General features: G+C 37.9%; 1 protein-coding gene across 2 annotated transcripts in view; it reads left to right on the top strand.

The window, feature by feature from the left end:
• SNX9 (sorting nexin 9) overlaps window positions 1-14117 on the top strand; it is a 61103-nt gene extending 46986 nt beyond the window's left edge. For both annotated transcript variants that reach the window (XM_066179034.1, XM_066179033.1), the window contains exons 13-18: window positions 2100-2177; window positions 6878-6954; window positions 7932-8021; window positions 9418-9532; window positions 10964-11055; window positions 12398-14117. In XM_066179034.1, the coding sequence (XP_066035131.1) occupies window positions 2100-2177; window positions 6878-6954; window positions 7932-8021; window positions 9418-9532; window positions 10964-11055; window positions 12398-12445 (500 nt within the window). In that variant the 3' untranslated portion in view covers window positions 12446-14117. The remainder of the gene's footprint in view (window positions 1-2099; window positions 2178-6877; window positions 6955-7931; window positions 8022-9417; window positions 9533-10963; window positions 11056-12397) is intronic.
• Window positions 14118-14426: the final 309 nt, after the last annotated feature.

Raw genomic sequence — 14426 nt, 5'->3', positions numbered from 1 at the left:
GTGGCCACCACAAGGCAGCTATTGAAAGGAAGCAGGTACTACAGCTGAGGATCATAATAAGAAACACTTCAGGGCAGGCTGTAGTGTCTGGCAACCAAAGACCTATCACATAAATCTCCTTGAATCTCCTTAATTCTTTTTACTCTCCTTTTAAGTCCCACAAAAAAAAAACAAAAACAAACAACCAAAGCAAAACAAAAACAAACAAACAAAAAAACCCCACCCAAAACCTTGTCCCCAGAACTTGAAATATATCTCCTAAGTTATGTTTTTGGCTCTTACTAATCTAACACTATAGCTGAATATTTGGGGCTGACCAGAGAGAATGGGAAGTGTAGAAGCTCCATCTCTCGTGGAAGTGATTATATTAGATTTCAGTATCTATAGTATGTTAACTTTAAATTAATTATATTTCCCAACTTTGAATAAAGGGGTTTCCTTCTACACACAACTGACCCTCCTGCTGGTCAAAAATAGTCTAACACATGACAGAGCTCTAACATGGTACACACCTTGCTGCACTAGCAAATTATACTGAGGGGAAAGTGGAGAACAGGGGAAGGAGTAAGGTTCCTCAGATGAGACTAGAAAACCAGCATTGCTTTGCAGTTACAGAAGCAATGATCAAACCAAGGGTTGGCTGTGACTTGTGCTTACAGTAGAAATTCAGTATTTTTTTAACAGCTAAAGTCTTCCTAAACTTACAACACTAGTGCTTTAGATACTGAATTACTCTTCTAATATTTACAACTATTAATTAGTTAGCGTAGATGCAGCAATACAGTTGAGATTGTGTCAAAAATTTTTAACTTTTAATTTTCTAGACATTCATAGTGTAAACAAAAAAAGAGACTGGTAAACTGGAACATGCAAAATTTTAGTAGTCTTTTAGGTTTTAAGTTCCCTGTCAGCTCTAGACTTTACTCTTAATCAGAAGTATTTTTGCCACTTCCTGAGCAATAGTTACAAGCCTTCCATTCAGTGAGATTTGAAATGACTGACAATGGAAACTTCTTAAATACATGTGAAAAGTAACCAAAGCTTCTTCACTGAAGTTTCCACTGGAGATTCAGTATCAGTGTAATAGCTGATAACAGAATTCTGCTACTCTGAATTGTGCTTGTTGTGTACGATATACCAGTTATCATAAATAGTCTGGCTTCTGGAGAAGAGCTTGATCAAAGATAATCAATAAAATTAGGCAGTTGGGGTGGGGGGTTGATTTGGGGGTTTTTGCTGTTTTTTTATACCACACAAAGGGGTTTCCTGTAAAAATCAGATTCTGTGGGATGTTAGAGCAGCTAAAAACCTTCTATTTGCCTGGGCAGTGTACCCTCTGAATACAAATATTTGATAACAAAACCCATATCTACTCGGGGTTTTTTTTCTGCTAGCATAGGCAACCTATAAAAAATTGATTTTGCTTTTCAGATTGCTTTCTAGGCCTCTGGAGTGGTGCTGTTCAAAGTGTTAATAATGAATGCACTCATAAATCACAGCTGATTAATTTAATTGTGATGGAGCAGTTTATGCATGCATGTTCAATAAATAGATTATAAGAAACAATTTTGTTATTCAGATACTTGCATAATTTTTATACCTAGATATCTTGGTTTCTAGTGCCTTTAAATATAAAATACATTATTTGAGGAGATTTTGGGTATTATATGTCTGTATAATAATCTCCTCTCTTAAAATATTAATGAGACCTATTCTCCATATCACACTGCAGCACTTTACCCTCTTCCTTCCCCGATGAGGGGGAGGGGAAAAAACCTCACTGTATGCATAGGAGGACTGAGCTAGAAATGCAATGAGATTTAAATTTTTTTTAATAGCATTCACTCACTGTTTCCCCAACTGTTTATACCTTTCAAGAATCCAGACTGCAATTGCTTTATCCAGTTTTGGATCATGTGTAGCAGGGGAGGGGGTAAAGAATATAATTATAAATGTGTCACTAGAGAAAATGTAAAACCTAGTTGTTTTTGACATCTACTTCATCAAGTTTTGGAAATGCTGCAGATTTAGTCTCACTTACCCTTGTCGGTTTTTTGCTTTTGTTTCCCCTCTTTTCCTCATCCTTTCCCCACTTTCAGCACTACCCAAGGAATACCAGAAGATAGGAAAAGCATTGCAGAGCCTGGCACTGGTCTTCAGCACTAGTGGATACCAAGGTACTTCTGTAGCTTCATTTGTACTTTGCTTAAAAAGAGGTATTTTAATTACATCATGCTACTTCCTTTTTTTTTTTTCTGAAAATATTAATGCTTTCCTCTTTGAGGTTTAGATGTCAAACATGGTTCTGCAAAAAAATACTAAAACCTTTCTTCTGTGTATGTTACGTGGTTTTTATGTTGTAGTCTGCAATCTTGTCTTCTCTCACTGTATAATCTTGTGGTGAGTTAGTGGTGGTGGAAGAGTTTAGTTTTATCCCTTAATATAGAATCTGGTCACTGACCTGACTGTCCAAACATGCTGTAGCATTTTTGTGATATCAAGGAGAAAGGAGAGAAATGCAGCCTTGAAAATAGCTGTCACAGGACTATTGTGTGACTTCATGATACAACAACTCCACACCATGATGGAAAACTTACTGCAGTGTTCTGTAATCCATTAAGTGGGCTGGAGGGTTGGCTACTGTAGCCTTTTCTTGTCCTTCACCTTTGCTTCTCCTTCAAGAGCCCTAAAAAAGAGCCTGTCAGGTTTGAAACACAGATTCTCTGCTGCTGAAAGTTTTGGAAATAGCCATTGCCCTCATAGTTTTTTGTCATCTCTGTCCTATATTTCAGCAGGATGACTGCTTAGCTAGAATTGAGCATAGCATATTGCCTTAAAAGTCACTGTTGGATGTGAGAATGAAGTAGGGGATTTGCATGGTTATGTATTCTTAGCATGGGTTAGAAAACTGTAAATCCTGCCTGGATAAAATCTGTAGCAAGACTTGAGAAAGGACTGAAAATTGCTTGGGCTCTAGCACATTCTTTTGCCAGGGTAAAGGGAAAATAGTATGTCATAAAGCTAGGATACAAAATTGCAGATCAGCCTTAGAAAGGAAAGCTTGAATTTGATTTCCAGCATCTTTGAATGGTATGAAAAAAATAGATCCCATGATAGTTTGGGAACAAGGCAAGCATGTCTGTCTTTGCTCTTTGCCCAGTCACAGCTGGTTGCACCTGTGTCTTGTTGAGAAAAGTGCCCTTCCTACAGATGCCTTTGCCTTGATTCCATATATTTTGTTCTTTTCAATAACTTGTACCATTGTATTATTTCCAAATTAGTAATATAAGGGATTATTTGCTTTTTGAGTTCCCAGGAGGAGAGAGCAAGTATGATGCAGATGTGGCTTTAAATGGCTTCAGCACTGCTTCTCTCACTCTGTCCTGCCTGCTGCTCATGTATGGATTCACTTGATCATTCCATCAGGTGCAGGTCTATGGATTAAGCAGACCTGGATTTAAAGTGATAGGGCACAGCTCTCCGGATCTCAGTATTTAAAAGAGGACACATTGCTTCCAGTGAAGAAGTAGTAGCTAGGCTGAGTATGATGTATGATTTTTCTGGACTGTCAGTAAAGACGAATGGCTTATTCAGCCATGCTTAAGGACACTCAGTTCAGTTTCTGTTGGGAGCTGAATCTCTTCATCCTTGTTTTTTTGTTTTGGTTGGGTTGTTTTTTTTGTAATACAAGTGTTCTGAAATTTTAAGCATATAGGCTACTGAAGATTGTGATGACTGATATGGTGACAGAAACATTTCTAGCTGCTGGTAGCTGACTTCTGACATACTGCATTTATTGTTAGTTGGTTCATTTGCATAGTTAGGATGGGATGTATCTACTGTCCGTACCACGTTCATCACTGATGCCTGCTTGCTCTGCAAAGCCTTGTGTGGTGATGCTTACTGCCTTCTCTTCTAATTTCTAGCCTAAAATATTTAAGATTGCACATTGCACCAGGCAAGATACACTTGTTAATCTGACTCACTCTAGCTCTTTTTGTCTACAGAATGAGCCTTATCTATTCTTTGCCAGCCCCAGTGTGTGTTAGGGATCTGTCCCCAGTATTTGCAGAGGCAAGAGTACCTTTAAAGGGTTCTGATTTAACTTGGCTGTGAGCTTATGTACTGTCCAGTTGGTTCCAAGAATGAGCACTTTGCGAGCATGATCCTGGTCCAAAAATGTATATTGGACAGTACCAGAACATGCCTGGAAGTGTCCTGCAGCCTGCAATGTGTTACCTGTGTTACTGTATCATAGGATACTCTAAGGTTAACACAGCCTTAAATAGCATGGCTTCTCTTTTGCGGCACTAAATCTGGAAGAGTCTTCCTCCTATATTAAGAAAATGTGAATAACTGGTATGCCATTCAACCATGGTAAGATCTCCTAATCCTACATCACCCCTCAGGAATTCTGTTAGGCAGTTACATGCAAGTTTCACTATCCTGTCAGCTAGCAACAGGCAAATCCTGCTTTACAAGGTGCTTCTGTGCTGAAGGTATCAGTTTGAGGTGTACTTACCAAGAAAAGCTTTGCTGCAAGTATTTGCTGCTAGTGCATCAAACTTTGTTATTTTTCCTACTGAATTATATTAAAATGTACTTCAAAAGAAAAGAAAACAAAAATAGTTTTTGACAAAAAAATTGTCTGTCCAAGTCAAGACTTGGAGTGTTAGTTCCCCCAATATGTCTAGTGTATTCCGTCTGAACTGATTATCACTGGCATTTACCAAGCAGTTGAACTGCTAAGAGATGCTCTATTAAAAATCTCCAAAATGCTCCTCATAGTTTTATATCTTTCTTCATCTCCTTATGACAATACACAGCCTGTAAATCAGTGAGAATATCTGTTTCTCCTTGTGGTTTGGTTGAAATATCTGTGGAATATTACTGGCCGTTTTAACTGCTCTTTTTATAGCTACCTTCAGTCAATGCTTTTAGGCCCCCTCTGTTTCTGAACACTAACATAATTTTGTTATAAATGTTAGCAACATTTGGGGCTTTCTGCTATTCCGTTGATTAAAGAACCCCTGACATCATGCTGTGTCCTTGCACTGGAACTCAACTCAGCTTTCACAGACTGAGTTAAGGAGGCAATTCCCAGCTTTGCATTGGTTCAGAAGCTGAGAATGCTGAGAAGAAAAGATGATTGGTGTTGGGAGGGTTTGTCTAGATCCTTTGAAGCTCTGATTTATGAAGGTTCCTTGAGTGAGCTTGACACAGAAGGGAGGGATTTTGTTGTACTTAGTCAACTTAAATATACATACTCTTCTTTTTTTTCTTTTTTCTTTTTTTTTTTTTTTTTTTTTTTTTTCCCCCAGACAGGGAATTTTACCATCTTTTATGGCATTATAAAATGAATGGCAGCATCTAGACCAACCTGGCTTCTGACTCTGAAGCCACCCCATTTTTTATCCCAAAATCTAGGAGTCAGTTGCCTAAGCAGCAGTTACTTCAAGGGTACTTCTGAGCAGACAAAAGAATTCTGAAGTACTGAAAATACTTAAGCCTTAAGCATGAAATAATAAAATTGATCACCCTCCATTTTTTTATTGTTTCACAAAAAGATTAAGGTATTTTATGAATTGTGTATCTCCTTAGTCTCAAAATTGGAATTAGTGTTGGTTTTATTTTAATTTTATTCTAACAGGCCCAAATAGAAGAAAAATAATGATTTGTTTAGCAGTGTTTGTGTTACTGGACTTACTAGTTCTTAGGACCTTGCCTCACAGCTTTTTCACTTTATGAAACCAGTCTAATGGAAAGTAGGAATCGATTGATAGAACTGAAGCAACATTCAGTCATTACCTTGTTTCCTTTAGGACACACTAAAATGAAGGAATCCTATGTAATAAATCTCTAATGTAGATTAGACCATATGTTGTAGTAAAACAAGGTACTTTAATGTTCAAATTAATCATTAATGAAATCTATGGTACTTTTCAGTTTAGTCACTGATTAATATCTACAGAATAAAATCAAAAAGTTCATAAAAGACTAACCACTGCCTAATATCAAGACATGCTGAAAGCATAAGAAAATTATTTTTTTCTTAAACTAAAGTTTGATATCTGCAAACTATACCTTCGCCTTTCTACTCTCTACCTCAATTTTCTTTCTGTACTGTTGACTACGTGCTTTGGACAAGCTAACATGGATGGGAAGGTGAAGTGGCATGAAACATACAAGAATGTAAGGCTTGTTTCCATCTTTGTCCCAGGTAGCCTGTCCTGTTAGTAATACAGTGTTATGAGTGCTTGTGTTGTCTAGCTTAGGATTTATGGTGATGTCTGTATTGTTAAGCATAGATTGTAGGCCCTTTGATCTGTTTCATATGAGGATGAAAGTTAGAAACTCACTCTGAAAACCAGTGAATTTTACAGAGCTTGAAAATATTATCTAAGAGTTCCCTAAAGGATCAGAAGTCTTGTTGTCAAGGGAAAAAGTGACTTGAGCCTCCTTTTGCTTCTCTGACCTTCAAACAGTTATGGTCCAGGACTGTCAGAGAGCTCAGGGTTAGTCGCACAGCAGCTTTGTCAGTCTGTCTTTTGTAACCCTCCTCATTCTTCCTTCCTTTCCATCCTGGTAAACTTGCTGTTGCCCCATGGGGAGGAATAACTGTGTATTTAAACTGCATAAAAGTATTAAATGTAGAAGTAAGTAGTGCTAGTACTATGGTAGAACATTAATTTTCTACAGGACCTTCAGTTTTCCTCCTTAAATGTTTTTTAAAAAATTATTTATTTCTGCTGGTTATAAAAGGATGGCTTGGTATTTATTATTGTAAATAGGCTATTTTATAAATTTCCCTTGAATCAAGGCAAATTGCTTGTTGCAATTGACTTACTGTAATTTGAACACCAATGTTTACTTCTAGGAGAATCTGATCTCAATGGAGCAATAACAGAAGCAGGGAAAACTTATGAAGAAATTGCCAGTCTTGTAGCAGATCAGGTAGGAATATTATAAATGCAATGGCATAGTGTGTACAGACATATCACCTATTTGGATTACTTCTGACTTTTCTTTTTTCCTCTTCGATTAAAATATAGCTGCTACTGCTATAGACCAATTAAATGAAATTGCTTTTAACAATTTAAAATGCATTTTCATCTTCTTTCCTACGCTGTGTCAGCTCAGGGGGAATGTGATGAGGGAGCATTTCTGTTGGTCAGAAAACCCATGTTCTGGTTTCTAAAATACTAAAATGATTGTTTGCTCTTTAAATGGGCTCATTTTCTGATGTCTGTGAACTGTCTCCATTACTGATACAAAAGAATTACATTTAATCAAGGACAGAGTTTCTGCCTTCCCTCTGCATTCCCCAAATGTCTACAGGATCCAGATTTTGCTGTTGCTCCATATGGGGGAATACCTGTGTATGACACCTGTTCCATTGCCTTGACATGCAGTTGCCTGCTTCAGTAAAAATGTGGCTTAAATAAACCTTGATTGGTATTCAAGACATACACTGATGTTTAGCACGTTACACTTAAAGTCTCCGAAATGCAGATCCACTTTATCTCAAGGTTGAATCTGAAAGTTCTTAAAACACCTTTCCTCACTGACAGCTAAGGAAATGCACCTGTGCATGTACATACTTGTATATGTAATGAGAGACTGTACTGGAAACTCTTCTTGGGTGAAAACTTAAGGCAAAAACCCCTCATTTCATAAGCTAGTGTTAAATGAAACAAAGAACAGAGGCACCTGCACAATGATACACACTGCCTTGCTCTAAAAACTTACATTTTTTAAAAAAACCTTTGCATATATGAAAAACTTGCATAAACAATTAATATTTTGGTTTGGGTTTTTTCAATTGTTTCCTTCCCTGTTTTCCCCTTTGCCCTTTCTTGGCATCATAGTTTCTTTTCTGTGATGTTAATTTGCCACAGATACTTGACTAACACTTATGCTTTGTTTGTTAGCCAAAGAAAGATCTTCACTTTTTGATGGAAACAAATCATGAATATAAGGGATTTCTTGGTTGCTTCCCCGACATCATAGCAGCTCATAAGGTATGTGAAGAGCCTTTCTTTTTAAGGGCTGGGCAGTGGGGACGGCAGCAAAAGTAGTGGCATCATACCCTGCATGTGTGCAGCAGCCTGTCCCCTGCTGCTGAAACACTGGAAGTTTCTGTGAAACTGCTATGTTGATTTTTGAAAGAAGAAGTACTTAGAGGGAAGGAAAGCTAGAATTTCATGACTTTCTGCTAGTGGAGCAATAGAAAGTTCATGATTTTCTTCAGGTTAACTTCATGTCCCAGTGGAGTGAATAGCAGGAGTGTAGATTTGTTAAATTTGAGCCTTATGTGATAGCTAATAATAAAACCATACGAGTATTGTAGGAAAACTTGTGTACACTTGCATGGCTGGCTTGCTGATATGTGAGAAATAATCATGCACTGTGTAGAAGTTTCATTAATATCAAAAACCAGAGACCAGAGCTAAGCTCTAATATTTCTGGGGGGAAGAAAAAAACAAAGAAAATACCAGCAACAAAACTCAACCACTTTGTTCTCTGTAATACAAAAGCCATTGTGTATAGTTCTGGATGTTCTGCCTTCTTTTGTTTGGTCATAGAGTTTTCCTTAGGGTCATGTGTCTGCTGCAATGTATTTCAGGAAACTAAGTATTGTGAAGTATTAAAACAAGTGCACAAATATCCGGAGTTGTGGTTTTTTAATCACTTGAGGTGTTAAATGTATAGAACAAGGGCATAAGAACAAACTTCTGAGAGCAACAAAGATAAAAGCATATCAGATTTATGTGTTCTTTCTTCAGGACATTTACAGTCCCTCATCCCACAGAATCATCGGGGGAAAATACCATAAAAGAAGAAGAAATGTTTTTAAAACTTGTAACATAAGCCTACTGCCAAGAGACATGTAAATAGATTCTCTTGCATGTTGTTTGGCACAAATACATTGTGTAGGGGAGGCATATCTTTTTCTGCTTGTTATTTATGTGACTCAAGGATTTTGCTGAGTCAGTGGCTATACACTGCAATGAGTTGTAGTCCCTTGAAAAACAGTTTTATGTTGCCTTATCTTGTAAAATATGCAAATAAGGTTCTACAGGCTTTAGGATGTCAGTTATGTTGGTCATCTGTAATTTGAAACTTGGTCCATTTGTCCTTTTTGTATATATCATTGTGAATTATTGCCTGTATCCAACTCAATTTGCTGATGACTCTGATCATGCCTGTGTTTGAAGTCACTTTTTCCAAGGACTTTTGGAAGCAATAAAGTGAAATAACAAACTTTGGATGAACATATGAGAAGGCAGAATCAATCATTTTGTGTACATATGTGTACTGAATGAAAGCTCAAAATGTAGCCAGTGGCATTTTATATTACTGTGAAGACCCCTAAGTTGATTACTCTTTTAACCTTTCTGCATTTGGTTTCTACAGGGAGCAATAGAAAGGGTGAAGGAAAGTGACAAGTTAGTTGCAACCAGTAAAATAACGCCACAAGACAAACAGAACATGGTGAAACGTGTGAGCACCATGGCTTATGCACTACAAGGTAAAACAAATTTTGAGCTAAATGGCAGTGTTGTAGACCTCTGAAGGACTTGTGTTGAGCAGCATACTTTGAAAGAAAATCTGCTGCTGCCAGGAATAAAACCTGGCCATGGGTTGTTTGTGGGGGCTTTTTTGTGACTTGCTTAGATTTTTTTAAATTGCAGTTATTTTGCCTTCCCCCCCCCTTTTTTTTTTTTTTTAAATCTCATGTCGCTATTGCAAAAGACACATGTTTTGAAGATTCAATTAAAAAACCCAGAACAACTGCCCCAGGCTGATCCTTTGATTTGGAATTGATAATGTCTCAAATTAAACGCATTGACCCTGGTGCAAGAAGCAGGTCATCACGAGCAGAAGTGTTTTTCTGAGTTTTAGTTTAGTCAGACATAATCATTTCCCAGCTGAGATTCATGTCCATTTAGATAAGATCTTTATTTCCTGGAAGTTTTTTGAATGAACTTTTTCCTCTTTAGGTTAGAGGTGTTGTAAATATAAGGTGCAGCACACCACACTAGAAAAACTGGGGAAGTGAGGAGTCAGGGCTCAATCCTGCAGGATATCAAGCCATTAAGTGCATCCTGTTTCTGACTTCAATGAGATTACTCATTGCTGAGGGGGTTGCATCATTTTTAGATGATTTAAAGCCAAGAGTACTCGATATATTATGTGACGAAGTCAGAGCAGCACACAAAATTGGTTTTAAAAACAACCAAGAATTCTCCCCACCCCCTTCTTCTTTGTCACAGTGATGCAAGAGGATTGTGTTTTATGTGTGCTAATTGTGGAAGAGACCTCTAGGATGACTTTTACAGTGTAGAATATTTCTTCTCCTTCCATTGATATCCCAAAATATATTTAACTTCTTTTAGCAATAAGCTGTGATTTGAGATGTAGACATTGCTGTGTTACAGATTCAGTAATACTGTTTCTTTGATATCTATTGAAACAGCCTAAGCCAAGAATGGGTCAGACACTGCTGGTTGTATCTTGTTTTTTTTTTTTTTTTTTTTTTTTGAGCTAAGTATTTACAGCTGGGGCTTACAACTTGATACCCATACCCTTGGAAATCTGAATGTCCTCGCCAAAATTCTGTTGGAAACCCTTCAGGAAGGAACAGTTACCTTAGTAGAAGAAAATCCTGCTTGTATTTTTTATAGAATCTTTGTGCACCTGAGTATTGTAACACAAGAACCTGGCTTTGTCCAGGAAGTGTCCGGGTTGGTGTGTAATTGACCCCCTACCAATCTGACAAACAGTTCCACTATAACTTGAGTGCTGCAGGCAGAACAGGTTGTGGTAGCATGAGAACAGTAACGGTGCTGGCAGGTCTGGACACTGAGCTTGCTGCAGAGTAACTAACTTGAACTGAGTGAAACTGTTCCTAATTATAAATGCTTCTGTTAAATAATTTGTCTCCTGGGTCTGGTTGCAGCTGAGATGAATCACTTCCACAGTAACCGGATCTATGACTACAACAGCGTCATTCGTCTCTATCTGGAGCAGCAGGCACAGTTCTATGAAACGGTAAGGGACAGGGTCTCAGCACTGCTTGCTTGGCATGTACTGTGCTACTGCTTTTATAGGAAATACAGGGATTAATCCATGCTCCCACAGAGCAGATATTTGAAGAATTGCACAAAAAATTGTAAAAGGAATTGTAAAAAAACCTGAAAACTGAAAGAATGAGTTACAATAGTATTTTCCTATAGACACTGTCCTATGTACGTGATTGTTACAATAAACCTAATAGAACTAAAAACCACTGTTCAGAAACCATATTGTTGATAGCGTGACTTCCTCGCTCCCCAACGCCAGTACTAGGGTTACAAAGAATTTTAGTTCTCCAATGTGCATTAAGTAAGGCCTGCTGCACTGAACAGAATGAAACATTTCAACCATCCCTTCTCACTCCCATAGGATGAGTGAGAAGGGAAACTTTTGTGATTTAAAGCCTGATGTATACAAGTGTGGGGCAGGAGAGACAGGAACCTTTCAGGTGACATTAAATATATTAAATCTGAGCAGTCTCCCTACCACTGTAGTTCTAATTTAACAGTGTTCTCATGCATGTATTCCTTGTGATTTTTTTTAAAATAAACCAAGAACAAGTTTTCTAACATGATATGCAGGTAAAACATTTGAGTTTGAATGTGCTGGAACTTGACTTCTATCACTAAAAGGAGTCTCATAAGTAACTGGTGCCCCTTCCCAGCTGTAAAAGTTGCCAGTAGAGCTTCAGAGGTATCTTTAGTGGGTGACAACTGTAGGTCCCCCAACAGGTCACTTTGCTTACTTTCCTTAACACATCTGGTGGGGTTAAGCTTAGGTTTCCCCTTACCTTCTTTCAGCCTCTTGTCCAGCCTGTTTCAGTCCTTCTGGTTGCAGCCTCACCAGTTTTCTTGTGCAAATCCTCTCTCCCCCAGTACATGTTCACATGTGGGGCCATGGCTACCATGAGAACTGTGGGCAGTGCAAAGGAGCTCTGTTCTGGTGTTTCAGCCTTGCTTCAGCAGGGAGGTGGGTTTCCTGGAAAATGTGGCTTTGTTCCTGGAGCTCTATGGTGCAGTGCAGTGCAAGATAAACAGACAGGCAGAATAACAGCCCTGCCTACAATGCTTTCTCCAACACAACTGGAGCAGTGGAAGTTAACAAGGCAAAAAGTGCCTTAACCAAACTAACAAGGCAGAAAGTGTATATATGAGAAGTCTTTATAATGGAATGTTTTGAGAGTTCTGCATACACAAAACCTGCAGTAATGCCTGCAGTGTTTCATCACAAGGGAACACCTAATTTCTTAGCCTGTCATCATATTTCTGCACAGTGTAAAGTGATTACATATTAAATCTCTTCTGTTTCTTTGTTTCAGATTGCACAGAAGCTGAGGCAGGCACTCAGCCGCTTTCCTGTGATGTAGAGAAGGAGTATTCAACAATAAAGAACAACTCCAAAGTGCTTTTCTGATGTGGGGGCAATGCTAATAAAAATTTGTTAGCCTTTGCAAAAAGAAATCCCCCAAAACCCCAAACCAACAAGAATCAGTTGTAAAAAAAGTATTATTTAAAATTTTACTTTATCAGCCTAAATCATACAATAAGGCTCTCCTGTCTTGAAAGCTCTCCCATTTGTATCATTATTTAAATAAAACCAGCTGGGTAATGCTGTCAGTTATAGGGATCTAAATTATCAAACTGGTATGTTGCCATGGATTTCACGAAGACTTGTTTATCAGATGTTCTTCCAAAAACTCTGGATCAACACCAGAGTGACACATTTGTAGCTTTTTTTTTAAGTGGGAAAGCAGACAAACTTGAGAAAATGACTTAATACTCATTATATTCAGTTGAGCTCTCCATTGATTCAGTAACCAGGAGGAATTATATTCATGTATGTTTCTGGCACATGTTTGTGATAATCTCCTGAATGAATGCTTTGTTCTTAAGTTTTGCTTCCCATATGCAGCCATGGCATCCTGCTCCCAGTACGACTTCTGGTAAATATAAATCATTCTTCCCTCTCTTCTTTTTTTCTTGTAACTAAATCTCGTTCTTGTGGTGCACCACCTCAGAGCTTATGTCAGGCTCACTTTTTCACTATGCACTGTGTAAGAAGACAAAGTACAAACTAGGAATGAGCCATTCAGAAAAGTGTGAAAAACAGTTCTCCATACCAGCACTTTGACTCCCCCAATGTTATGCCATAAGGCACTGGTGTTTCTCAGTGCTGTACAGGGCCAGCTTCCCCTCTGACAGTTTGTAGTGTTTCAGCAGAGGGGACACTGCCACATCTAACCCCAGCTAGTAGACATCCCCAAATTCCAACTAAGCTCAGGTCTTCGTGTAGTAGTATGGTGTGCCATTGGTTCAGGTTAACTTTCTGTTGCCTTCTAATGCAAACTCAAAGGTGACAAAAGTACTGAATAACATTGTTAGTTATCACACAAGCTTTGTTCTTTAATCATCATCTTAGACCAAGTGAAGATGTGTCCTCTTCCATACTACTGAAATACCATTTGAGGCCTTGGCTTTTCACAGAATCAAACCAAAAAAGCCACCACCGTGTTCACAATGGGCACCAAGTACAGTAATTCATTTCTTGCCATAGGCAAGCAGGAAACCCAAAATGCAGGTTTTGCTAAAATGTGCCTAAATATATATATATCTTAGTTTAAAAAAAAACCAACTAAAAAAGGCATTTTACCAATAAGCCATTCTAAGTGACGGGTATAGTCTGCTGGTTCAATAGTTGCCTTACTCTGTTTTGCATTGGTGTTACTTTTCTGTGCTAGAAGGAAAATCTGGGTCTGCCTGAATAACCTGAAACCAAACCAAACAAGACAAAGCCTAAGTCTAGATGCTTCTCAGTGTCACGAGTTTTGTTCACCTTTTATAAACCTTGTCTTTTTCTCCTCCCAATTTTAGTTGTTTGCTTCCAAAATTCCATAGTGCAGTGTTGTTTGATACAGCCATTTAAATATGTACAAATTGTAAAGAATGTGTATAAATGTTTTACACCAAATGTAAGATCTGCTTGCATGTAGAAGCAGCTTATATAATAAATTGTTACAATGTGTACAGTAAATTCTGAAATCACTTTTTCAAGCCAGCATTTTTTTAGCATTTGTATATTCACTTTTTGGTAATGAAATCTCTTTGTAACAGACTCTTCATTTAGGAGGGGGAAGGGGGTTCTTTTTACCAATCCTTAAATAGCTCCATATGCACTAAAGTTGAAAGCTCTTTATCTTGAATAGATTGTTTTGGAATCTTAAGTGTAAGCCCTGCATTCCCAGTGCAGGGAAGCAATGACAGCAGCAACTGTGTCAGATACAACATTTTGGCAAAAAAAGAAAAAAAAAAAAGAAAAATTGTTTAAAGATTTCTAGTAAAATGAAGTTA

This window comes from Chamaea fasciata, unplaced genomic scaffold (genome assembly GCF_029207755.1).
Source record: "Chamaea fasciata isolate MVZ Bird 193981 ecotype frontalis unplaced genomic scaffold, bChaFas1.0.hap1 SCAF_3, whole genome shotgun sequence".
NCBI lineage: Eukaryota > Metazoa > Chordata > Aves > Passeriformes > Sylviidae > Chamaea > Chamaea fasciata.
The sequence above is the reverse complement of the archived record's forward strand: the minus strand, read 5'-3'. Positions and strand labels throughout refer to the sequence as shown.